Source organism: Anomaloglossus baeobatrachus, chromosome 3, assembly GCF_048569485.1.
Source record: "Anomaloglossus baeobatrachus isolate aAnoBae1 chromosome 3, aAnoBae1.hap1, whole genome shotgun sequence".
In the NCBI taxonomy this organism is placed as follows: Eukaryota; Metazoa; Chordata; class Amphibia; order Anura; family Aromobatidae; genus Anomaloglossus; species Anomaloglossus baeobatrachus.
In genome coordinates, this window is record NC_134355.1 from 282,702,931 (window position 1) to 282,730,302 (window position 27,372).

Sequence of the window (27,372 nt, forward strand, 5' to 3'; positions counted from 1 at the left end):
TTGCACAGGGCCCAAGGTGATTAATACCTGTGGAAGGCTGCAGTTCCAGAGAATAGTAGTCAGGCAGGGTCAAAACATTAATTGAGGAACAGGAACAGAATGGGACGGCCAGGACTTAATCAGAAAACAAGCAGAGGTGAAATGCGGATCGGCCAACAAGGTACATAAACAGCAAGCAGGAAAAGTAGTCAGGTAACAAGCACACAAAATCATAAAACTGAACTGGGGGTAAAAGTAACCAGAGGTCATAGCTATGTCTGGCAGTGGTCTGCAGACAGGATGGGCATAAAAAAGGGTGTGGTGTCTTCCCATTGGTTGTAGCTGAATGATGGTATTTCATCTGTGAGATACCCACCAGCTACATTCAGCCAGAGATTCTGCATCTGTCAAGGTAATGCAGCCCAGTGGGTGAGCATAACCTGCGTCCACCTGCGCCGCTGGCATCGACTCCTCTCCCATCATCAGCACTATTCATGAAAGGAACACGTTGTCACCTGGCGACCGGAGTACAAATTGACGGAGCGGACTCCGTTGGTGACTTAACAGCCGTGTGCGGCAATGATGCAAACCTGGCTGCGGGCCATCCTCAGGGCAATGTGACACACGTGCCTTGTATGGCTCACGTGTTGAACCGAATTCTCCAGCAATTTTTAAAACACCATCCCGGCCTACATGGCCTTGTGCAGCGTGCACGCTCGCTATGTGCTCACTTACATCGTGCGCACACAGCAGCTCAACAACTTTCATCACTCCGGAAGTCTTAGGGTCTGGCAGTTAAACGCCGGAAATGCGATGTTCCGACACGCAGGAATTGGAATCTGCACATGTTGGAGCGTGTGTGGCAGCACCGCAGAGCCCTGCTGAAATACGGTATGACATATAGCCTGGGATAACTTGATCAAGAGGTGGTGCAGATCACGCTGCTGGAGTGGTGTCAGATCAAGGACCTATGCACCCTGCTACACAGTTTACAAATGTCGACGAAGATGTTTAGCACTGGCAATGTCATTCTCAGCGTGACAATTCTGGTCATCTACATGATGGAGCACACTGTAATTATTATTCGGAGTCAGGTGTTGGGACAAGAGGAAGGGGAGGAAGTACAGGAGGAGTCATATGCGGAAGGGATAACAAGATCTACGAGGTCCAGATGGTCAGCGGCACCTATGCGGCATTCATGGTGAGGGAGAGGGATTAACAAGGGCGCATAGTATCAGCAAAAAGTGTTGATGAAAGTGCAGGAGCCCATGAAGAAATGGAGGACGAACTGGCGATGGGCATGGAAGACTCAGCAGATGAGTGAGAGCTTGCTCACATTTCGGTTGTGCGAGGTTGTGGGGAGAGGGCAGAGGAAGGATGCACGATTCTCACCTCTATGCCACCAACACACCAAGGACTTGGTCCTCCTGGATGCACAAGACACATGAGCGCCTTCTTGCTGCACTACCTACATGACCCTCGGATTGTATGAATTCGAAGTAATCCTGAATACTGGGTTGCCACACTGTTAGATCCCCGGTACAAGACAAAATTTGGCAAACTAATTCCTGCCATAGAAATGGACGCACGTATACAGGAGTATCTGCAGAATGTGGTACGCAATCTTAGATCTACTTTTCCACTAAACACCAGTGCTGCACAGAGTGAATCTCAATGCTTTGTCATGGATAGGAGGAAATGGTCTTTTACTTGTCCACATCGGAGGGACCGAGGGATGGCTGCTGTGCTGAGATGGCGTTGAGTACGGTGTCCCTGCAGAGTTGCACTTTTGGTCATATACCAAAATGAGTTGAAAAAGGACAGATGCTGGTGGAAAGGGGAACAGGTGTGTTGGAAAGGGGAAAAAAGTTTGGGTCCGTGGATTTGGTGGTTAAGCAACTGTAACATTTGCTGAAGAAACACCATCTGTTACAGTGGGACTGGCAGATTTGGATAAAGTGGTATATACTATGTTACCGCTATATAACGAAAATTAATAAGAAAAGAAAGAGAAAGGTATATATCCCCATCAGCAGTCAGTGTCCACCGTGCTCCCAGTTGGAAAAGGAGAGGTTGGCAACTGGAAGGTTTGGTGGAGGATACAGAGCTGTGTGGCTATGAAACAAATAGTAGCCTGAACCGAGTTAGACGCCATTCGGATCTGGAGACTGTGAGCCCTGTTAGCGTCACAGGGTCCACATGCCCACACAGCCCAGGAACTCCCTGTTAACAACACAGGGGCCATTGAGTACGCTGACCGTGTGCGTAGGGCCACACCTGTGGACAGCAGGCGCATCAGCAGCAGCAGGCCTGTTAATGCCACTGGGCTGCACAAGCAGGACTGGTAGGACAGGAGCTGGTCTTAACCATTCTGCGTTACCAACTGTGGTGGTGGCCTGCATCGACACCCTATCCCTGCCTACCTCTGGCCTAAAGCCGCAATGGGTTCAACACATGGAGGTGTGCTCTTTCGTAGCATAATAGAAGACTGCGCACCTCCTTGTTGGCTCCAGCCCCTTTTATAACCTGGGTCCGCCCCAAACCAGGGTGAACCACAATGCACCTCCTGGAGACAAAAGTAGAGTGACACGTCATGAGTGGCATAACTAGCGTCCTATTTGGAACCGCAACTTCAATGATGACCTCATGGCTGCCATGACCCAAACACCTCACCAGTCATCGTCTGACCATCAATAATGCGGTGACAAGTCATAGGGGTGGGCCTCTGCAAGCCATTTGGGAGGACACCTGATGCCCTGTGGTCTATATGGGACCCCCACATCAGGGGCAGGGCCAAAGAGTTCATTACCGGACCTAGTCTCTGATGCAGGAAGTGCCTGAGCATGCTCAGTAGCATGAAATACAGTCTCTGAAAAAAGACTATCAGCTTTAGCATGGTGTCTAGGCACAAAACAGGACTTAGACCCGGCACGGAATGCAAGCACCTGTGCAAAGAGGCTTTTCACACTTAGTGTGGGAGCATGCGCTGTATCTGTCACGCTCCCCGGGTCCTCGGTTCCGCTCCCCGGGTCCTCACCCCCGCTCCCCGGCTCACCTGCCACGCTCCCCGCTCTCCAGCCTCCGGTGCCCGTCCTTCCCAGGCCCCCTGGTCTCCGATCCCGGCGCCCGACGGCTTCCCAGGCCCTGGCCGGCTCCCCTGCGTCCTCCTCTCAGCTTCCTTCCCTGGCTTCTGGCACCCGGGCGGCGCGCATGCGCATTAGGGCGCGCGCGCGGTCACTGACCCTTTCTTAAAGGGCCAGCGTCCATTAACAGGAAATGAGGCTAAACAGGTACAGGGTATAAAGGGGGTTATTGTCCAAGGGGGCGGGGCCTGATCTTCGTGTTTCCTAAGCTAGGAGTCAGGTCTCCTGGTGTCTCCCCGAACGCTGTCCATCTGCCATCCTGACAGTCCGCACCATCTCGGATCCCTGCGGTGACCCGTCATCTCGCTCCAAAGGTTCCGGACCCCGCCTGACATCATCTCGGCTTCCGAACCTGAGCTGCGTCACCCGGACTACCACCCGTGACTCCGTGGTCCCAGGGACTTCTCCGCTATACTCGTGTGCACGGACTGTTCTGCTGTTTATAGTGTTCCAGCTACCGGACTCTCTACTACCATCTAGGAGTTCGGCCCAGTGGATCCACCTCCTGGGTCTGCCCGTCCACCTGGCCGTGACAGTATCCCGAAATGAAGACTTAGCGTCAGGAATAACACAGTCAGGCTGAGCATACTCACTAGGCGAAACACTGTAATTAGGCTGCAGCTGGGGTAAATCGGCACACGCATGCGCACTAGCTGCCTCTCCACACTTAGACGTGGAGGGGAAATTGCTCTTGGAGATGCTGTCTATGAACAGAAGGAAAAGCTAAAGGAAGCCTGACTTTCTATCCCTCCGAATTATGAAATGCAGCAATGAATTCCATGAGTTTGCTATAACATTAGCGTAGCAAAATGTGCATGAGGGTGTCATGTAGAGGTGCTATAAATAGCTTGTCACCAGTGGGGCACTAATGGAATACAACAGCCAGTTCTATGATGCCACTAAATGGCAGTATTTTTTGCTATCATTATAGCTTATTAAAAACAGAGCAGGAAGGTGTCCTGCACAGGTGCTAGAAATAGCTTGGCACCAGTGGGACAATAATGAAATGCAACAGCCAGTTCTATGATGCCACTAAATGGCAGTATTTTTTGCTATCATTATAGCTTATTAAAAACAGAGCAGTAGGGTGTCCTGCACAGGTGCTAGAAATAGCTTGGCACCAGTGGGACAATAATGAAATACAACAGCCAGTTCTATGATGCCACTAAATGGCAGTATTTTTTGCTATCATTATAGCTTATTAAAAACAGAGCAGGAGGGTGTCCTGCACAGGTGCTAGAAATAGCTTGTCACCAGTGGGGCACTAATGGAATACAGAGATGTGGAAGAGGGAAAAAGAGGGAGCGATCCAGCACAATTCCTCCTTGGTTTAAAACATTCAGATCTTTATTGATACATCTTTAAAAACATGGTGAAGACCGAAAAATAACTTGCATGGTAAAGGCACAATTCATGAGGGCTTTACGCGTTTCGGACTGAAAATAAAACCAACTAGTCCTTAGTCATAAGTGTTCATTCATTACTAATGGAATACAACAGCCAGTTCTATGATGCCACTAAATGGCAGTATTTTTTGCTATCATTATAGCTTATTAAAAACAGAGCAGGAGGGTGTCATGTAGAGGTGCTATAAATAGCTTGTCACCAGTGGGGCACTAATGGAATACAACAGCCAGTTCTATGATGCGACTAAATGGCAGTATTTTTTGCTATCATTATAGCTTATTAAAAACAGAGCAGGAGGGTGTCCTGCACAGGTGCTAGAAATAGCTTGGCACCAGTGGGACAATAATGAAATACAACAGCCAGTTCTATGATGCCACTAAATGGCAGTATTTTTTGCTATCATTATAGCTTATTAAAAACAGAGCAGGAGGGTGTCATGTAGAGGTGCTAGAAATAGCTTGTCACCAGTGGGGCACTAATGGAATACAACAGCCAGTTCTATGATGCCACTAAATGGCAGTATTTTTTGCTATCATTATAGCTTATTAAAAACAGAGCAGGAGGGTGTCATGTAGAGGTGCTATAAATAGCTTGTCACCAGTGGGGCACTAATGGAATACAACAGCCAGTTCTATGATGCCACTAAATGGCAGTATTTTTTGCTATCATTATAGCTTATTAAAAACAGAGCAGGAGGGTGTCATGTAGAGGTGCTATAAATAGCTTGTCACCAGTGGGGCACTAATGGAATACAACAGCCAGTTCTATGATGCCACTAAATGGCAGTATTTTTTGCTATCATTATAGCTTATTAAAAACAGAGCAGGAGGGTGTCATGCAGAGGTGCTGCACATAGATTTGCAGTAGTGTGAATAGACAAAAGTACAATAGCCACGTTTAGGATGCCACTAGGTACACTGAGTGTTTGCTAGTATAATGGCTTAGTTTAAAAAAGTTGGAGTGTGCAATGCAGGCAGACGTGCTGCAAATATCTTTACAATAGTGTGAATAGACAAAAGTACAATAGCCACGTTTAGGATGCCACTAGGTACACTGAGTGTTTGCTAGTATAATGGCTTAGTTTAAAAAAGTTGGAGTGTGCAATGCAGGCAGACGTGCTGCAAATATCTTTACAATAGTGTGAATAGACAAAAGTACAATAGCCACGTTTAGGATGCCACTAGGTACACTGAGTGTTTGCTAGTATAATGGCTTAGTTATAATGAGTTGGAGTGTGCAATGCAGGCAGACATGCTGCAAATATCTTTACAATAGTGTGAATAGACAAAAGTACAATAGCCACGTTTAGGATGCCACTAGGTACACTGAGTGTTTGCTAGTATAATGGCTTAGTTTAAAAAAGTTGGAGTGTGCAATGCAGGCAGACGTGCTGCAAATATCTTTACAATTGTGTAAATAGACAAAAGTACAATAGCCACGTTTAGGATGCCACTAGGTACACTGAGTGTTTGCTAGTGTAATGGCTTAGTTTAAAAAAGTTGGAGTGTGCAATGCAGGCAGACGTGCTGCAAATATCTTTACAATAGTGTGAATAGACAAAAGTACAATAGCCACTTTTAGGATGCCACTAGGTACACTGAGTGTTTGCTAGTATAATGGCTTAGTTAAAAAGAGTTGGAGTGTGCAATGCAGGCAGACGTGCTCTGCAAATGTCTTTGCACTAGTGGGACTATAGCAAAGTCCAATAGCCACGTTTAGGATGCCACTAGGTACACTGACTGTTTGCTAGTATAATGGCTTAGTTAAAAAGAGTTGGAGTGTGCAATGCAGGTAGAGGTGCTGCAAATGTCTTTGCACTAGTGGGACTATAGCAAAGTCCAATAGCCACGTATAGGATGCCACTAGGTACACTGACTGTTTGCTAGTATAATGGCTTAGTTAAAAAGAGTTGGAGTGTGCAATGCAGGCAGACGTGCTGCAAATATCTTTCCACTAGTGTGACTACACAAAAGTACAATAGCCACGTTTAGGATGCCACTAGGTACACTGACTGTTTGCTAGTATAATGGCTTAGTTAAAAAGAGTTGGAGTGTGTAATGCAGGCAGACGTGCTCTGCAAATGTCTTTGCACTAGTGGGACTATAGCAAAGTCCAATAGCCACGTTTAGGATGCCACTAGGTACACTGACTGTTTGCTAGTATAATGGCTTAGTTATAATGAGTTGGAGTGTGCAATGCAGGTAGAGGTGCTGCAAATGTCTTTGCACTAGTGGGACTATAGCAAAGTCCAATAGCCACGTTTAGGATGCCACTAGGTACACTGACTGTTTGCTAGTATAATGGCTTAGTTTAAAAAAGTTGGAGTGTGCAATGCAGGCAGACGTGCTGCAAATATCTTTCCACTAGTGTGACTACACAAAAGTACAATAGCCACGTTTAGGATGCTACTAGGTACACTGACTGTTTGCTAGTATAATGGCTTAGTTAAAAAGAGTTGGAGTGTGCAATGCAGGCAGACGTGCTCTGCAAATGTCTTTGCACTAGTGGGACTATAGCAAAGTCCAATAGCCACGTTTAGGATGCCACTAGGTACACTGACTGTTTGCTAGTATAATGGCTTAGTTATAATGAGTTGGAGTGTGCAGAGGACAGGAGGGTACAGTGCCAGGGTTGTGGGTATGGGTAGAGGAATGGAAGCCTGCCTTTCTATTCCCTCCTAATGGTGAAATGCAGCGACGAAATCCCTGACCTTGGCTACACAGACGCTGTCTCTGTTTTCAGGACCTGTCACCTATGGCTCTCTGACCCTGCCGGTTTGAGCCCTTAAAAGGACTGCTAGAAAGTGCTCTGCCTAAGCTGTCTAACGCTGTGTATGGAGCGCATACAGCTGTATCGGCGATAGGACTCAGGAGGACGGAGCTGCGACAGTGATGTCTGACACCAAAGACGCAGAAGAGATAATGGCGTCCTGGAGGAAAATGTCCGGTTTTATAATGCAGGGACATGTGACATGGACATCCTATCACACATGCCGTTGCTTCTCTGGCTAAAAGTCCACTTAGCTGTGTGTGTGTCTGGGATTGGCTGACATGCTGGCCCGCCCCACTACACGCGCGCTTAGGGAAGGAAGACAAGGAAAAAAAAAATGGCGATCGCCATTATAGAAACAGCAGTGATCTGAAGGCGCTGTTCACGCACACTATACACTGAAATGTCATAATAGTGTGATTCACAGAGTGACTTACACTATTACAGCAGAAACCAAGCTAGGATTTAGCTGGTTTTTTGCTGCTAGAACCGTTCTCGAACGTTTCTAGAACTATCGAGCTTTTGCAAAAAGCTCGAGTTCTAGTTCGATCTAGAACAGGCCCCAAAATCACTCGAACATAGAACTGGAGAACCTCGAACCACGAACCGCGCTCAACTCTAATAAAGATATCAATAGGAAATGCAAAAAAGAAATCAAACAAGCAAAACTAGCTACTGAAACAAAAATCACCAATGACTAAAATAATTCCCAAAATCTTTTATAAATACATTAATGCCAAAAGGAAAACAAAGAATAGTATTGGCTCCTTAAAATATAATAACAAGTTAGTTATAGAGGACAAACAAAAGACTGAGATATTAAATAGGCATTTCTCATCTGTGTTCACCAAGGAACTGACTGTACCAGGGATCATTCAACAAGTGAAAAATCAAAGTTCACCACCCGATATAATTAATTTAACACAAGAAGAAGTACGCCTACTTCTGAGTAAATTAAACATTGACAAATCCCCAGGGCCAGATGGCATTCATCCACGAATATTGAGGGAATTGAGCTCCGTAATTGACAGACCGCTGTATCTCATCTTTTTAGACTCGCTTGTAACAGGGTTGGTGCCTCAGGATTGGAAGATTGCTGATGTGGTACCGATATTTAAGAAAGGTAAGAGGATAGATCCAGGCAACTACCATCCAGTAAGCCTGACATCAGTAGTATGCAAAGTTTTTGAGGGCATTTTAAGGGATGACATGCAAAAATATGTTGCAGAAAATAATATAATAACTGACAGACAGCATGGATTCATGAAAGATAAGTCGTGTCTAACCAACCTGTTGGGGTTCTATGAGGGGGTAGTGCAAACCTGGATATTGGTAATGTAGCTGATGTGATTTATTTGGACTTTGCAAAGGCATTTGATACTGTACCACATAATAGCCTTATACTAAAGCTCCAGAAGCAAGGACTAGGGGAAACTATATGCAACTGGGTAAGGAATTGGCTAAAAGATAGGAAACAAAGAGTAGTCATAAATGGTACATTCTCTAAATGGGCTATACTCAGCAGTGGGGTGCCGCAGGGATCTGTGCTAGGACCAATTCTTTTTAATCTCTTTATTAATGACCTTGTGGATGGGATTGATAGTAAAGTGTCAGTCTTTGCTGATGACACCAAACTATGTAGGATATTAAAAACTGACCTTGATAGTACAATATTACAAAAAGATCTGGATAAGATGTCAGAATGGGCAGATACTTGGCAAATGAGATTGAATGTTGATAAATGTAAAGTAATGCACCTAGGACGGAGTAATCCTATAGCTGTGTATACATTAAATGGAAGTAAACTCGGGACTACAGAACAGGAGAAGGACTTGGGTATTCTCATTACAAATAAGATGAGCAGCAGCACTCAATGTCAAGCAGCAGCTGCAAAAGCAAACAAGATTCTAGGGTGTATAAAAAGAGAGATTAGATCCCGTGATCCCAACGTATTGTTACCCCTCTATAAATCACTTGTAAGGCCACATCTGGAATATGGGATCCAGGTTTGGGCTCCACATTTTAAAAAGGACATTCAGAAGTTAGTCAGTTCAAAAGCAAGCAACTAGACTACTACAAGGAATGGAAGGCCTCCCATATGATGACAGGTTGAAAAAGTTAGATATGTTTAGCTTAGAAAAAAGACGTCTCAGAGGAGATCTCATTTATATGTATAAATACATGTGTGGTCAATATAAAGGACTGGCACATGACTTATTTCTTCCAAAGACAATACTAAGGACCAGTGGGCACTCACTGCGAGTGGAAGAAAAGCGACAGCTAAATAGGAAAGGGTTCTTTACAGTTAGAGCAGTCAGACTGTTGAATGCCCTACTACAAGAGGTAATAATCACAGATACTATAACAGCTTTTAAAAAAGGGCTGGATGATTTCCTCAGTACACAAAACATTGTTGGTTATAAATGACTTAGTGACCAAATGTAGAACTGGTGGAGGAAGGTTGAACTAGATGGACCTAGGTCTTTTTTCAACCTTAGTAACTATGTAACTCGAGCTGCCTAACTTTTAGCAAAAAACTCGAGTTCTAGTTCCATCTAGAACACCTCCCAAAATCACTCGAACATGAAATTGGCGAACCTCGAACCGCGCTCAACTCTAGTTAGGAGACATATGCTTGAATATTAACCACCTGTTGAAAAAAGGATGTGGATCCACCCCCTTGTCAAGCTAAGGAAGACGCATGGCCATTTTAATATTCTTTATGGAGAAATGCGCAAATTTCCACCTAAAATTCAAGCCTACTGCCATATCACCATCACGTCCTTTGACAACATCCTTGGCCTTGTGCATCACCAATTGAAACATCAGGACATTTGATAATTTGACAATTGGCCTGATAGATTGGAAACAAGTGTTGCTGATGTTTGGATTAAAAACTCACACGGACGATACGTGCTGAACACGGACATGCTACGTGTGCCGTCCGTGCAGGCACGGACCCATAGACTTTATCGAGTCTGTGCCTGCGTGTTGACGGACAAAAACGGACATGTCGTCCGTGCGGGAAAACGCACACACGTACTTACCACACGGACACACATTCCATGTGATTTTACGCGTGTGTGCCATCACCCATAGGGTAACATTGGTCAACGTGTCTCCGTGTTTCCGGTACGTGCAAAAACGTACCAAACACGTACCGGAGGCACGGATGTGTGTTGCGGCCCTTAGGAAAACACCAGCAGTGGTTCTCATGAAGCATCTTCTCTAGCATCTAAATGGACACACTCTGCAGCATTGCTGCTGGCAACTTTTATTTTTTTTTACTTGTGCACATAAACTACTTAGAGGATTCAATATGGAAACTACCGTACCTCAGGTCACTTCTTTCAGCCACTTCACAGCTTTCAAAATCTGAAGTGGTCAAAAGAAGCTGAATAAGCAAGTTGTTTTGATATTGCTGCTGTGAATATATTCATTCTTTATGGCCTTTATTTAGTGCTTTTCCGCCTGAAATCTGCCTGAAAACACCATTGTGTGCACGTACTCTTATACAACAAGAAAAAAAAATAAGCAAAAAAATATATATACATATTGCGAAGGAGCTGTTTGTGGCCATATGAACATAAGTGGATTAGCGGTGGATCTGCAGTACAGGACCCAAACTGAAAATGCGCAACTAAATCACAGTAAATGGTTGTTTCAGCAATAGTATCAGTTCACATATAGTAAGCATATTTTACGGTTCTCATATGGACTGCAATACCCGGACTGACTGCAAGTTCACCCACCCAAACTTACAGCTTAATTTGTGTCTATGAGACTGTAGGTTTGAGTCAGGGACCAGTGGTCAGTCCAGCAATGTGGTCCATACACAGACCATAAAATACCCACTGTGAACTTCTGCTTAGAGATTTTACTTCAGTCTTTACACGACCCCCACTACTGGAGTAGAAATTGTGATTTATTTTTTTGCAACTTTTTTTTTTACAAAAGACACAATCTACAAACCTTACTTAGGCCGGTCTCACACTTGTGATTGCCTCGCGTGTATCTTGCGCGAGTCTCGTGGTGCATTACCCGTCACGGACTCACGGTTCGGTTGCTTGCATCTTTATGCAGCTGAGACGCTCCTGTGACGAGAGTGTGAGTGATGCATGAAACTCACAGTCTCCTCACGAGACTCGCGCGAGATACACGTGAGGCAATCGCAAGTGTGACACCGGCCTTAGACTTATTTGCCTTGCTAACCAAGTTTACTTCCTCATGTCAAAAGGTGCAATAGCTGCTTAAAAAAAAATCATAAAATATATCTAAAATCTGATTAGCTTCAAAATTTGCACATTTTTGATGCCAGAAAACTGGTGCAAAAGTCTTGATGATTCTCTTCAGAGTACATCAAAATGTTATAAAATGTTTAATTTACACAGTTATTCAGCGTTACTCCAAAAAAACAGTATCTCAAATGTTTATAAGAAATATTATCGATCCATAAAAAACTATTGTAAGTTACCTCCATGCTTTTGAACTCGTTATCATAACCATGATTGCCACCTCCACAAAAGGTATATCTATTGTCCCTGTGGAAAATAAACGTATTTATTATATTTTACTCACCTTATATAGCACTATTAATTCCACAGCGCTTTACATACATCATTATCACTGTCCCCATTGGGTGTCACAATCTAAATTCCCTATCAGTATGTCTTTGGGGTGTGGGAGGAAACCGAGAACCCGGAGGAGACTCACGCAAACACTGGGAGAACATACAAACTCTACATTAGTGACTTATGGTATCTGCAGTTATTTTTGATTTCATTACTAGACACTTTAGGATTGATTCTTATAAAGGACCTGTCAGGTCCTGCTGTGATTAAGGGGTGCTTCATACACAGCGAGATTGCTGCTGAGATCGCTGCTGAGTCACGTTTTTTTGTGACTCACCAGTGACCTCATTAGCGATCTCGCTGTGTGTGACACTGAGCAGCGATCTGGCTCCTGCTGTGAGATGGCTGCTCGTTACACACAGCCCTGGTTCGTTTTTTTATTGTTGCTCTCCCGCTGTGACGCACAGATCACTGTGTGTGACAGCAAGAGAGCGACGAAATGAAGTGAGCAGGGAGCAGGAGCCGGCATCTGGCAGCTGCGGTAAGCTGTAACCAGGGTAAACATCGGGTAACCAAGTTACCAGCCTCCGCCGCTCTCACGCTGCCTGTGCTGCCGGCTCCTGCTCTCTGCACATGTAGCTGCAGTACACATCGGGTTAATTAACTCGATGTGTACTGTAGCTAGGAGAGCAGGGAGCCAGCGCTAAGCAGTGTGCGCAGCTCCCTGCTCTCTGCACATGTAGCTGCAGTACACATCGGGTTAATTAACCCGATGTGTACTGTAGCTAGGAGAGCAGGGAGCCAGCGCTAAGCAGTGTGCGCGGCTCCCTGCTCTCTGCACATGTAGGTGCAGTACACATCGGGTTAATTAACCCAATGTGTACTGTAGCTAGGAGAGCAGAGAGCCAGCGCTAAGCAGTGTGTGCGGCTCCCTGCTCTCTGCACATGTAGCGACATTATGATCGCTGCTGCGTCGCTGTGTTTGACAGCTAAGCAGCGATCATAACAGCGACATACAAGGTCGCTGTTGCGTCACAGAAAATGGTGACGTAATAGCAACGTCGTTTTCGCTGTCGCTATGTGTGAACACAGCATTAGACTCTTAGTATAAACCTTTAATTTTCACAAAAGAATAGTTCTGTGGTATCTTATTTTAAAACTTACCATTTCCCTAATCTATAAATATGGAAAATCCATAAATAATTAAAAACTGTCAAAGTAATATTTTTGGTTGACAGCATCAGTTATTCATGTTTTCAATAAGCTTGCATTTACATGGGTTTTTGCCCAAATTTCTGCCACAAAAAGGCTGCAGTTTGAACAGCATAGTGCGGACAAGAAACCCAAATTCCCATAGACTTTGCTTGAAAAGAACACATCCATTTTGGCATTAAATGCTGCAGTTGAAAAAGCAGCAAAAAAGCAGGTAAAAAGCAGTGCGGACATAGCCTAAAAGTAAAAAATTGGGAGGGCAAAAATAACAAGTGCAAAAATTTGTAAATGGTGTAAAGTGGCTTAAAACCCCTGATAAATGTGCCCCCAAAGTTTTCAGTTTGCCACCACATACTGTAAGATGGATCATTTATGTGTAACTTTAGGTACTGGAATAGATTAGAGGATGCAAGAAAAAACATGCCAGTTGACCATATACTGTAATTGATAAGGGTGCCCGCTGACATTACCCCTCCAATACTAGCTTCATAACACACTATGATTTCACTTAACACTGTACCTTACAACAAGCCACTGTCTGTCCACGTAGAGATGAACATTATCAATACGAATATGGTTGGCATAATGAAATCTTTTGGGTAGGTCTTCCTTCAAGTAAGGTTTAAAATGCTGAATCGTCCTCCGGCACTGCAAGCAAGTTTAACGTAAATATATTAATAGAGAAAAACAAGGACATGCTAATGATTATCTATAAAGTATATTACTAAGCAAATATACTACAAAAATAAGGAAATAAATTGTTAGCCGGAGAAAAATTATTTGCCCCAATGTTTTAATGTTTCAGCTGCAGATGTGACGTTAATAGTTTACCTCACCACTGCAGTCGATCACTGAGCACGATGGCTCTCACTGATTATGAGCATAGACAATGGTGCTGAGCTCAGTGATTGGCTGCAGCTGTGATGTGAGCTGTCAACTGAGATTGAAGGAGAGATGTAGAGATGGTGCGGACGCCAGGTAAGGGAGTACTGTGATGTGTATAAAAGCATTTGGGATCTATTTTCCTCTTTAAATACTACTGTGTTAAAACAAAGTACTATAACTATATTACAGGGTAAGGCCCTGTGCGCACTAGAAAATGGAATTTTCGTAAGAAAATTCCGCAGGCACTGAAAGATTACCGCACCAGCGGTAAAAAAACGTAAGAAATCTGCACCGAAATCTGCATGCGGTATGTTGCGTATTGTTGCGTATTTGGTGCGGAATTGCCGCAGGTTGTTCCCTGCGGGATTTCACAGTTCTCCCCGCTCCTACTGTCCATGGTGCTGAAGTCTTCGGGCCGTGCTTTTGTCCCGCGCAGCTGCCTCTGGCGCTCTGCTGTTTGCGGGTCAGCTGTGCACTGCATAACTGCATATGCATGAGCCAGGCCGTCTCATGCATATGCAGTTATGCAGTGCACAGCTGACCCGCAAACAGCAGAGCGCCGGAGGCAGCCGCGCAGGACAAAAGCACGGCCCGGAGACTTCAGCACCATGGATAGCAGGAGAGCAGTGTCCGGAGGCAGCCTCGCAGGAGAAGGTGAGTATAAGATCAGCGTTGACTTCAGTCAGCAGATGTGTAGTGACCGCTGGAGTCCTCCACCTGTGACTGCAAAGCACATCACTGAAGTTACCGCGGATCCCGGCGGCTCATTTCACTTGCGTCCTGACCCCTTCACAGTAAGCAGTCATGGTTTATGGCGCTCACCGTGAGTGCCAGGAGTAGCAGAGCTGGAAGCATCGTGGGACATCTTGTGGATTACGTCGGACCTGGAGGGCTGTTATTAGGGGTTAATAAAGTGGTAAAAGAGGGGGCTTTTTGTCTTTTATTTCAAATAAAGGATTTCTGGGGTGTTTGTGCTTATTTACTTTCACTTACAGTTTAGTGATGAGGGGGTGTCATATAGATGCCTGCCATCACTAAACTAGGACTTAGTGGCAGCTATGCGCTGCTGCCATTAACTTCTTCATTACCCAGATTGTCACCGCATCACGGCAACGGGAAGAGTCGGGAAAAGTCCAGGACTGTCGCATCTAATGGATGCGGCAATTCCGGGTGGCTGCTGGCTGATATTTTTAGGCTGGGGGGCTCCCCATAACGTGGGGCTCGCCAGCCTGAGAATACCAGCCCCCAGCTGTGAGGCTTTATCCTGGCTGGTTATCAAAATTGGGGGGGACCACACGCCGTTTTTTTTTTTAATTACTTATTTATTTTAATTGTACGCTATAGACCCGCCCACCGGCAGCTGTGATTGGTTGCACTGAAACAGCTGTCACTCAGCATGGGGGCGTGTCTGCCTGCAACCAATCACAGCCACCGGTGAGCAGGGAAGGAGTGAATACGAGATTGAATAATGAGCGGCCGGCTCTAGAAGATGAAAGAGCCGCCGCGGGAGCAGTGTGACAGCCGCCCGGTCATCGGTGAGTATGAAGCTCTTGCTCCTACCCCTTTGGGCCAGATTCTGTTCCCCATAAACTTTATATGGGGAGCAGCATCTGGCCAGATACCGGGGATCAATCCTCCGCCGACCCAGAGTAAGCGGGTGATTGATCTGCCAGCCCTCGAAACCGCAGGGACCTGCTGAAAAGAAGTGACATGCAATTGTTTTCGCTGCGGGAATCCTGCAGCAAAACATGCAGCTGTCAAAATACGCATAGTGCGCACAGCATTTTTTTTCCCACAGCTTTTGCTGGTGAATCACTGCAGAGATGTTATGAACATTTCATGCAGCAGAACATGTAGCAAAACCACAGGAAATCCGCGGCAAAAACCGGCAAGTGCGAACAGGGCCTAAAAGTTTATTTATATTTTTTTTACAGGTGAGTCTTTGTTAACCCCTGGGGCACTGCATGCGTATTCCATTTTTAACTATATGAATGTTCTCCCAGTTATTCATTGGATTTCTCCTACAGGAAGAAAAATAAAAAGGGATGTCAAAGAAGACGCTTCAAGAAAAAATGCCTGCTCTTTCCTGAAGTTTCTTTCTACAGCAAGAACTCGGGTACGCCAGCGTCTATAGGACGCCATGTACACATACTCTTTGGGTATCTTCACAATGAATGTTTTTATGAGGATTTTGAAGCAGATCCACTCAAAAATCCTCATCAAAAACCTCTTAATTAAGATTTCAATATTATTCGTATTCATTTCAATAGAAAGTCCACTTTACTTTTCATATGGCAAGGTTATTTTTAATTTTTTTACATAAGGTTTTGATAACCTCATGTCAGGAAAAAAAGCAACAAGTAACATGTCACTTTGAAGCGGAATCCTCTTGGAATCTAAACTTGAGGCTATGAATTAAAAAGGATGTGTGTAAAAAAAGAAAACTTTCTACATACATCTTCAAAACACTTAAAACAATACTAAATGAAAAAACTGCACTGGTTTTCCATAAATATAATTTTGGGAACATTTTTCTGGGTTCAAAACTTTTCAAATAAAAAAATCTAAAAGCATATTGATTATTACTGGACTAATGGACTAATTTACTAGAATGTTCAGTTTGTGTAATATTCCTCTATGGGGCAGCCACAGCCTCTGTACTTTTAGCTCTGCCTGCAATGTAGTGACATCTGGTGGCTTTTGCTGTTACTACATTAGGCGCTGTCTACAGAGCAGGATAGCCAACTGTTCCAAAATATGAGACGTTTTGGGAAAATAGTGGACTTCTAGTTACCAGAAAACAAGAATTTATACTTTTTTTTCTTACAGTACATAGTGAATGTTAAGTTACTATTTGTGTTCTTGAGTGTAGACATGGGCCACTTAGAATTTTTGTAATTTCCTATGACATTCCAATTTGTTCAGAAAAATATGAGGTGCCTGTGATTTTTTTTATTTTTTTACATTGACCAGAAAAACATATAACCAGATTAGCAAGAATTGTACAAAACCTAATGTTTGTACCAAACCGAGTGTGAGCATACTTACTGTAAGGTTTTTCACAACTCCTTTCGAATCAACTGTCAAAAATATCAGAAAAATGCTATGTTAGTATTTATCCTAGTAGTAAACCATAGACATTTGAGATGTTTTCAACATTGCCATAGAATACAGTGTAATCAGACACAGACATATACAGAACTGAGAGAATCTGTAGCAAATAGTGATGAGTGAGCACTACAATCCTTGGGTGCTCAGTACTCAATAAGAGTAGTCGAATGCTCAGATGGGCTCGACTCATGTACAGAGAATAATGGAAGTCAATGGGGTACTCGAGCATTTTTCCAGAAGATTTCCTTATTGACTTTCATTATACTTGGTACACGACTCAAGGCCGTCCGAGCATCCAACCGCTCATTTTGAGTACCAAACACCCAAGCATGGTAGTACTCACTCATCACTATGAAGGGCCCATATTTTTTGGGTTATATATAATAATTGGATGCTGTCCTTGTCAGAGTTAAAGCTATACATGGGGCATAACCGGGTACTATTATCCAAACTGAAAAAGAAGACAAAAAAGAAAGCTCACCTGATATTGCAGACCTTGTGGATGAAGCTCGGAATCGCTCTGACAAGCGAGAAGAGTACAAGAAAACAGAAAAAATCCAGCTCCAAAAATCAGCTGAAATCAAATAAATTTATTGACAATTTCTCAAAAAAAACCCAGACAACAGATCTACAGTGCCTACAAGTAGTATTCAACCCCGTGCAGATTTAGCAGGTTTACACATTCGGAATTAACTTGGCATTGTGACATTTGGACTGTAGATCAGCCTGGAAGTGTAAAATGCACTGCAGCAAAAAAGAATGTTATTTCTTTTTTTTTTTTTTTTTTTAAATTGTGAAAAGTTTATTCAGAGGGTCATTTATTATTCAACCCCTCAATCCACCAGAATTCTGTTTGGTTCCCCTAAAGTATAAAGAAGTATTTCAGGCACAAAGAACAATGAGCTTCACATGTTTGGATTAATTATCTCTTTTTCCAGCCTTTTCTGACTAATTAAGACCCTCCCCAAACTTGTGAACAGCACTCATACTTGGTCAACATGGGAAAGACAAAGGAGCATTCCAAGGCCATCAGAGACAAGATCGTGGAGGGTCACAAGGCTGGCAAGGGGTACAAAACCCTTTCCAAGGAGTTGGGCCTACCTGTCTCCACTGTTGGGAGCATCATCCGGAAGTGGAAGGCTTATGAAACTACTGTTAGTCTTCCACGGCCTGGACAGCCTTTGAAAGTTTCCACCCGTGCCGAGGCCAGGCTTGTCCGAAGAGTCAAGGCTAACCCAAGGACAACAAGGAAGAAGCTCCGGGAAGATCTCATTGCAGTGGGGACATTGGTTTCAGTCAATACCATAAGTAACGTACTCCACCGCAATGGTCTCCGTTCCAGACGAGCCCGTAAGGTACCTTTACTTTCAAAGCGTCATGTCAAGGCTCGTCTACAGTTTGTTCATGATCACTTGGAGGACTCTGAGACAGACTGGTTCAAGGTTCTCTGGTCTGATGAGACCAAGATCGAGATCTTTGGTGCCAACCACACACGTGACGTTTGGAGACTGGATGGCACTGCATACGACCCCAAGAATACCATCCCTACAGTCAAGCATGGTGGTGGCAGCATCATGCTGTGGGGCTGTTTCTCAGCCAAGGGGCCTGGCCATCTGGTCCGCATCCATGGGAAGATGGATAGCACGGCCTACCTGGAGATTTTGGCCAAGAACCTCCGCTCCTCCATCAAGGATCTTAAGATGGGTCGTCATTTCATCTTCCAACAAGACAACGACCCAAGCACACAGCCAAGAAAACCAAGGCCTGGTTCAAGAGGGAAAAAATCAAGGTGTTGCAGTGGCCTAGTAAGTCTCCTGACCTTAACCCAATTAAAAACTTGTGGAAGGAGCTCAAGATTAAAGTCCACATGAGACACCCAAAGAACCTAGATAACTTGGAGAAGATCTGCATGGAGGAGTGGGCCAAGATAACTCCAGAGACCTGTGCCGGCCTGATCAGGTCTTATAAAAGACAATTATTAGCTGTAATTGCAAACAAGGGTTATTCCACAAAATATTAAACCTAGGGGTTGAATAATAATTGACCCACACTTTTATGTTGAAAATGTATTAAAATTTAACTGAGCAACATAACTTGTTGGTTTGTAAGGTTTATGCATCTGTTAATAAATCCTGCTCTTGTTTGAAGTTTGCAGGCTCTAACTTATTTGCATCTTATCAAACCTGCTAAATCTGCAGGGGGTTGAATACTACTTGTAGGCACTGTATATTAAAAACAAAACTCTCTGACTTGTATGCAGGAATGGCCTATGGCTACATGCTTCGGATGGAAAAAGACGTCATTTATCCAAGGCGTTCTGTTTTTAATATGGATCTGTTTTCTGTTTTTTACAGATTGTCAATCAATCTATTTCATTTCAGCTTATTTTTTGAGCTGGATTTTTTCTATTTTCTTGTACTATTATCCAAATCCATCTTCTGTTGCTTCTGTTCCTGCTATCCATTGTGATACTTGTCTCAACTACATATCAGGTGAGATCTACCTTTTCTGTATATATGGCACTTTTTGAATTGTTTATTTAGCACCCACACTTCAATGTTGCTGTCACTATATGCCCTGTATATATTTTAGGTATCTAATAAGTTATTTTTACTTCTTCATGCTATACATTACATTAATTTTTGAGAAGTCTATACTAGTGATGGGCGGACTCACAGATAACCAGGACCAGCGGGTCCCTGTTAACTGTTTTTTAAAATCCCGTTCCGTTCCGGATTCTGGTCCCCATATAAGTCTATGGGAACCGGAATCCGGCGATTAAAAAGGCTGGTAGAAGGGATAGGGGGATAGGAGTGTGCATGCTTTACTTACCAAATATCTGCCATGGCGGTACACTGCTTCCAGGCGATAATTAACCCTCATTGAATATTCACTGCTTTCCCCACCCCACCAGCACCTGTGATTGGTCAGACACGCCCCCACCCTGAGTGTCAGCATGTCAGCTGACTGCTTCCAATCACAGGCGCTGTGTGCGTCTATATCGTATAGTAAAAATAAATGAAAAAAAAACTGGCATAGGGTCCCCCCGTATTATGATACTCGGCATAGATAAAGCCCACGGCTACAGGCTGCAGCCCCCAGCCATGCGCTCATCTTGGCTGTATATCAAAATAAGAGGAACCACATGCGACCTTTTTTTTTAATTATTTAAATAAATCATTTTAAAAAACAGCGTGCAGTCCTCTCCAATTTTGATACCCAGCCAAGATAAACATGACTGCCCGCTGTGAGCTCCTGGCACAGAATGTGCCACAATCAGTGGTGGTAATGTCATTCAGGTTAGCCGCAGTCACAGCAGAAAGATTCCCACGGGCCTCCTTCTGCTATGACTGCAACTAACCTGAGTGACATCACCGCTGATCGCGGCTCATTCTCTGCCTGAAGTTACAGAGTGTAGACATGCTCCATGATCATGCACTGTGCCTCAGATGTAGCAGAGCTGAATTATCGTGGGATGTTGTGTTGATTATGTCAGACCTGCAGAGGTGTTTTGGGGTTAATAAAGTGGTGAAAGAGGGTGGGTTTTTTTGTACTTTATTTCAAATAAAGGATTTTTTGTGTTTGTGTTTATTTACTTTCATTTACAGATTAGTAATAGGGGTGTCTCATAAACCCTCCTCAAATAACTAATCTAGGGCTTAGTGTAAGCAGTGGGATGTTATTAACCTTTGCTATTACCCCGATTGCCAACACACCAGGACAATCAGGAAGAGCTGTGGAAAGCACCGGGATAATGGATGCGACAATCCTGGGTAACTGCTGGTTAGTTTTAGGCTGGGAGTGATCCAATAAGGATGGACCTCCCCAGTCTGCGAATACTAGCCCCCAGCTGCTGGGCTTTACTTCGGCTGGCTATCAAAATTGGGGGGGATCTCACATCGTTTTTTTAAATTATTTATTTAGATAATTTTTTTAAAAAAAGCCGCATGCTGTTCCTCTTATTTTGATACACAGCCAAGATAAGCGCACAGCTGGGGGCTGAAGCCTGAGCTGTAGGCTTTATCTGTGCTGGGTATAATTATTCGGGGGACTCTATGCCAAATATTTTCTTTATTTATTTTTATACCATGATAATGACCCGCAGACAGTGCCTGTGATTGGTTGCAGTTAGACGCTATCACACAGGTTGGGACGTGTGTGACTGCAACCAATCACAGACGCCAAGCTGGCCGGTGGGTGGGGAAAGCAGGAAAAGTAGTGCATATGGATGAGCTTAATTAGTGGCCCTGGAAGTGAAGGACAGGCCGCAGGAGCAGTTACAGCCATGACTGAGTTTTGGTATGTATGAAGCGCTTGCTTCATTCTCATTTTCTTTATTTTTCCTTTATTTTGTTTTAATTTCTTGAGTGCCGGATCTGGACTGAACACCCGGAAACCCGGGCCCAGGCCCGGCACCTGGGTACCTCTGAATCCACGTGGATCCAGACTTTTACATTCCAGGTCTGCCCATCACTAGTCCCTACAGAAGGAGGGAGGATAAGAACATGTGCAATGAGCTAAGTGGATGGACACAGACACTGAAAAGGTCATGTATATGTTCGGACACTGAGCCCATTCTACTGTAATGGTATGTTACTGAGATGAGATCAAAGGTCCTCTGCTGTACCACAAATCATCACTAGTACTAGGCGGGGAAGAATAACATCACAACTCACAAGTATAGAATAATCGCTGCCAGCGACATCAGTAGAGAATATTCACATATTCTCCCTCCTGATCCATGCAAACAGCAGTTAAGTTACCTCTATAAGTACTATTATAAGTTTATCTTTGTATAGCAGCATTTTATTTTTTACACAACCAAGTGTCAATAAATTGCTCAATATTGCACTATTTACTGATTAAGGGCTCTTTTTCATTTGCGATTTCCTGGTGCGAGTGTGATCCGATAAAAAATTGCACTCGCACCAGTGTTAATCAATGAGGCAGTTTCCTCTGTCCCGTTTTTTCTCAACACGAATCGGGCTCTCAGTGCAATCGCAGCAGTCTCTGCTCATGTGTGTGTAAAATCGCACTGCACTCGCATGTTATGTGACTGCAGTGTGGTGCATGCAGAGAAAGAAAACGGAGGAGATGGGGAGAAAGTGTTCCCTCCATCTTCTCCGCTCCTGTGATGCGATCACAAGATCGCATCACAGTCATATGACCCTCGGCTGTCACCGCAGCAGAGGGTCATTAGCATATCGCTTCCAATGCTCCTGCATCAGTAGCGGTACACAAGTGGAAAAGAGCCCTAAACAGAATGTTTGTGTCTAGGACAACTCCTTTTAGTTAAATATTTTGGCTGATGAGGATAGCCTTATGAAGACCTGATTCATAGAATGTTCTTCTATTCCCTATTTATTCTGGAAATCAGCTGTTTGACAGCAGTTAGGCTATGTGCCCACGCTGCGGAAAATACGCGGATTTTGCCGCGGATTCTCGCGGAAAAGCCGCGGATTTTCCAGAAATCTGCAGCACAGCTACTCCTTAGCCATTTCTATGGCATTTGGGAAATGCTGTGCCCACGCTGCAGATTTTTCCGCAGCGGAAATCGTGCGGATTTTCGTGCGGAAAAATCTGCAGCATTGTTGGGCTATGTGCCTTTGACGCGGATTTGATGCGGATGTGACGCGGATTTTGTTGCGGATTTTGCGATTTTTTTTTTTTAATTCAATTGAATAGGCAAAATCCGCACGAAAATCCGCAACAATAATTGACATGCTGCAGATTTTTCCGCACGATTTCCGCTGCGGAAAAATCCGCAGCGTGGGCACAGCATTTTCCAAATGCCATAGAAATGGCTGGGGAGTAGCTGTGCTGCAGATTTCTGGAAAATCCGCGACTTTTCCGCGAGAAATCCGCGGCAAAATCCGCACATTTTCCGCAGCGTGGGCACATAGCCTTGCTGATTTTGGTGCGGATTTTGCCTATTCAATTGAATTAAAAAAAAAACAACGCAAAATCCGCAACAAAATCCGCGTCAAATCCGCGTCATATCCGCATCAAATCCGCACCTATGAAAAGGTGCGGATTCTGGGGGAAGGCTGCGGATTTTGATGCAGAAAAATCCGCAGATACAGAGTCCCGTGGGCACATAGCCTTAGGAGTGGTGTTGCTTGTAAGGCTATGTGTACACGGTAGAATGTACCTGCGGATTTTTCTGCATGAAAATCTGCGACTTTCGCGGCAAATCCGCACCTTATTTTTGCCGCGGATTTGCCGTGGGTTTACCGCGGATTTACCGCGGAATTGCCGCGGATTTTTTTTTTTTCCCCATTCTATACCCAAAATCCGCATCAAAATCCGCAACAATAATTGACATGCTGCAGATTTTTCCGGATCAAAATCCGCGGCAAATCCGCCGCGGAAAAATCCGCAGCATGGACACAGCATTTCCAAAATGCCATTGAAATGGCTTGGAAGTGCCGCTGTTGCAGATTTTCGGAAAATCCGTGGTAAATCCGCGGCAAATCCGCGGCAAAATCCGTGCAAAATCCGCAGCGTGGACACAGCCTAAGGAGCAAAAGGTTGTCTCTAATAAAACCCCTCTTAATTTCTTTACTGTTGCTATGAAATTACACTTTCCCATACTGTATATGGTTGGACTGAAAGAGCCTCTGGGCTTTAAAGGGTTATTCCCATTTCCAATATCCTATCTCAATATGTAATAGTTATTGTAGTAATAATAATAATAATAGCAAATACTTCCAATTAGAAATGTAGTATAGTTCTTCTTATATAGTCATATCTCATACCTCATATGCAGGGCATTGCAGCTTATGTACCTATGGTTACAATCATGAGCATCTAATTAACTAACTCTTAGGTCTTGTTCGCACGTACCTGCTGAATATTCTGCAGCGATTTGACAGCAGATGTGCGCATCAAATCGTTGTAGAAACACTGCATAATGAATGCAGTGTTTCTGCAGAAAAAAAAGCTGATTTCATGAGCTCGGGATGCTGCCCCCACCATAGACAGAGTGAGAGCTGCATCCAAAGCGCACAAATTAATTGACATGTTGCATTTTTGAACGCACGGATTTGGATCAAAATTTTGGCATCCAAATCGCTGCGTTCATAAAAGCATAGTGCGCACGTATCATGCACAATCTTCATAGATTGTGCAGGGGATGCAGGACGCATGCATTTACGCTGCAGTCCAATATGCAGCGTAAATACATGCAATTATGCAACGTGCGCATGAGCCCTTACTATATGAGTACACATAACCATGGATGGCAAAAAAGAGAAAAGTGTATCCAGCTCACCTGTCATTAAAGTCCATGCTTTCCTCCGAGGTGCACGGTCAGTCCATACCGGTACGTGTAGCAGAAAATTTGGAAGGAAGGAGTGGGCTCAGCACCAATATGATAAAATATAAAAAACTTTTATTGGTTTCTGATTAAAATAATGTCAGGGAACACACTGTACAAAACATGAAACAGGTGAAACTTTACGCGTTTCGGCCAAAAAAATTTTGGCCGAAAAGGACACTTCTGGTTTTAAAAATTGTTTTGTCCGAAACGCGTAAAGTTTCACCTGTTTCATGTTTTGTACAGTGTGTTCCCTGACATTATTTTAATCAGAAACCAATAAAAGTTTTTTATATTTTATCATATTGGTGCTGAGCCCACTCCTACCTTCCAAATTTTTTGCTACATAACCATGGATACCTGATCTGCAATGCCCTGCAGTTGAGGTAAGACACATGGCTATCAGAAGAACTATACTACATTTCTATCATGATGTGACTGCACCTGTTGCGCCAGGTCCAAGAATACACTGGCGAGTGGCATAACATAGAAGTAACACCAGGAAAACAATATAACTGGAGGCCCTGGTGCTAGGGACAAGAGAGTGGGGTCACCTCCTAATACTCACCTGATCCCTGCACTCCCTAATGTCCCTAGATGGGTCATTCCCCCTGTACATCAATCACGTACCTAGGCCCTTGCTGACCCAGAATTCACTCTGACTAGTGAAGGTCAACATAACACGAGGAAGAAAGACAAACAGGTAGCGAAAGACACAACAAATAACACTCCAGCAGGAACTTCTCAGCAGCACCTGAAGCAACACCTCAGCTCTCTCCAGAGACTGGCTCCTTCCAAGTGGACAGCATAAGTATGGGCTATAACATAGGAAGAAGTGAGGAGTGGATACTTATAGCATAAGGGAGTGTTTTCAGTTGAGATTACAATTCCCTGTTAGATCACTGCAGGATAGAAATTGACCTTAGCCCCTTCAGTACCAGAAGGAATAAAAACGCTCCAACTCAGGGTAAATGATGAGCGGGCACGAAAGCGGATCTGCGATTCTGGTGCATATTCACTTGCGTAAAATCCACTATGTTTTACAACGCCAGAAAAGTGCATGAGATTTTAAGAAATGTGCAAATATGCTGCAAAATATATCTGCAATGTAAACAGACAGGAGAGGCAGGTTTGAGATGCACGGCATGTCAATTTATGCTGATAAATATAGGTGCACTCTCTGCACTGTAGATAGGGTGAAATGTGCTGCTTCCTTGTACGGTTTTTATAATGATATCTATACACTTAGTTTGGGGAAAGAAATAACTGGATTTACATTTTTTTCATACCCTGAATTTTATGGAGCATTTTACATGACAAAATGGCTGTTCTCCCCTATGGACATATGCTCTTTGATGCAAAGTCAAATGGTCAGTTCCTTTTGTATCAACATCAGATATTTAAAGAACACAAAGTAATGATTTAGGCTAGGGTTACACGATGACTATGGCCATGACACCTAGTGACCAAACTTTGCTAGGTGTTGCTGCTAAATTGCAGAGCAATATAAGTGAATGGTGTTGCGTTGTAACTCCCAAGAATACTGCTCCTGCGTCAAGAAAGTCATAAAAAACACAACCAAATCAGATTGTTTGTGACTTGCTTGAGTTGCAATACTTTGAAGGGTCGCAATGTGAGTCTATTCACTTGTGTTATGTTGTGATATAGCAGCGACACCTATCGAACATTGGTCACGCAATGGGTATAGCCGAAGCCTTAAAGTAGGACAAGTATGATTTGCCAATGGCAACTGATCTCATCATCATTGTTTTGCAATTTATTCTAAAAAAATATATGTATAGTTCTGGCTGCCTTGAGTTATATATTTAGCGTCTCGAAAAAGTATTCATAGCGTTAACTTTTTGCACATTTTTCATGTTACACCTAAATCCATTGGGAATCTGTGACGCTTTCCATCCAATCTCACTGAGCAAGAGCCATTTTGCTAAGAATAGGCAAAACTGTCGGCCTCTAGATGTGAAAATTTGGTAGAGACATCACCAAAAGACTTGCAGCAGTAGTTGCAGCTAAAGGTGGTCCTACAAAGTATTGCAAGTCATATTATCAGATTTATATGTTTAATATATTTAGAAAACCATGTATCATTTCCTTTACACTTCAAAAATACTTGATACTTAGTGTTATATCACTTAAAAACCCAATAAAATAGTTTGAAAAGTTTGTGGGTGTAACATTAAAAAATGTAGAAAACGTTACAGGGTATGAATACTTTTTGAATTCATTGTATATGTCCCTTTATAACAATTTTATACAATGATAAAATTATTAATGCAATTTATTTTTCGATCATTAGGAGGCAGTAGGAGCTCAACATAAGGCAGAAGTGTTGAGAAATGTAAACAAGACATTAGGAGAGAACGGTGATTCGTTTCTTGCCTGGGGGTTGGTTACTTTCCCGAATGTGTGTTGTATTACTCATAAGCAGGATCAGTACTTAGTTTTTACACAATCGTTTTCAGTTATAATTGAAGTGATTATGCTTTTCTGGGAACAATGTATGATGGATCTAAATGGTGTCTTAAAGAACCCAACTGAACTTGTCAACCCAATTGATGTTCCCATTTTCTTGACAGCAAGACTGTATGCTGCACTATTGTATCAGTGATGGAACTACCAATGGAAACAGCATATACAGTACATACATTTGTCAAGTTTTTGCATTTTTAGTGATACTTGGGGCCAAATTTTTATATTATTTTCATATTCTTTTTTTCCAGTTTTTGGGGTGATATCGGAAAAATAAAGGAAATGTGTGTTTTTCGGGTTTTTTTCATGACCACAAAAGACCAGTTAAATACCTTTTATAATTTGTATAACATTTTTTTTCCGACACGCCTGAGATAGTAAGATCAATTTGGATGGACAGCAGCATTTTTTTTTCCTGCTTTTTGTTTAATTCTTTGTTTTTGTTTTCCTTTATTTCACACATTGTGTCCCCTTAAAGGGACCCTGTGAT

The 27,372-nt window shown here is 43.4% G+C and overlaps 1 protein-coding gene and 1 long non-coding RNA gene across 3 annotated transcripts in view; one reads left to right on the forward strand and one right to left on the reverse strand.

The window, feature by feature from the left end:
• ENPP3 (ectonucleotide pyrophosphatase/phosphodiesterase 3) overlaps window positions 1-27,372 on the reverse strand; it is a 213,944-nt gene that overhangs the window by 66,231 nt on the left and 120,341 nt on the right. For both annotated transcript variants that reach the window (XM_075339878.1, XM_075339879.1), the window contains exons 14-16: window positions 17,015-17,046; window positions 13,602-13,729; window positions 11,773-11,839 (exon numbers count right to left, since the gene is read on the reverse strand). In XM_075339878.1, the coding sequence (XP_075195993.1) occupies window positions 11,773-11,839; window positions 13,602-13,729; window positions 17,015-17,046 (227 nt within the window). The remainder of the gene's footprint in view (window positions 1-11,772; window positions 11,840-13,601; window positions 13,730-17,014; window positions 17,047-27,372) is intronic.
• Window positions 16,001-27,372, forward strand: part of LOC142296376 (uncharacterized) — a 61,976-nt gene continuing 50,604 nt past the window's right edge. The window contains exon 1 of the long non-coding RNA XR_012751629.1: window positions 16,001-16,082. This is a non-coding gene — a long non-coding RNA (uncharacterized LOC142296376). The remainder of the gene's footprint in view (window positions 16,083-27,372) is intronic.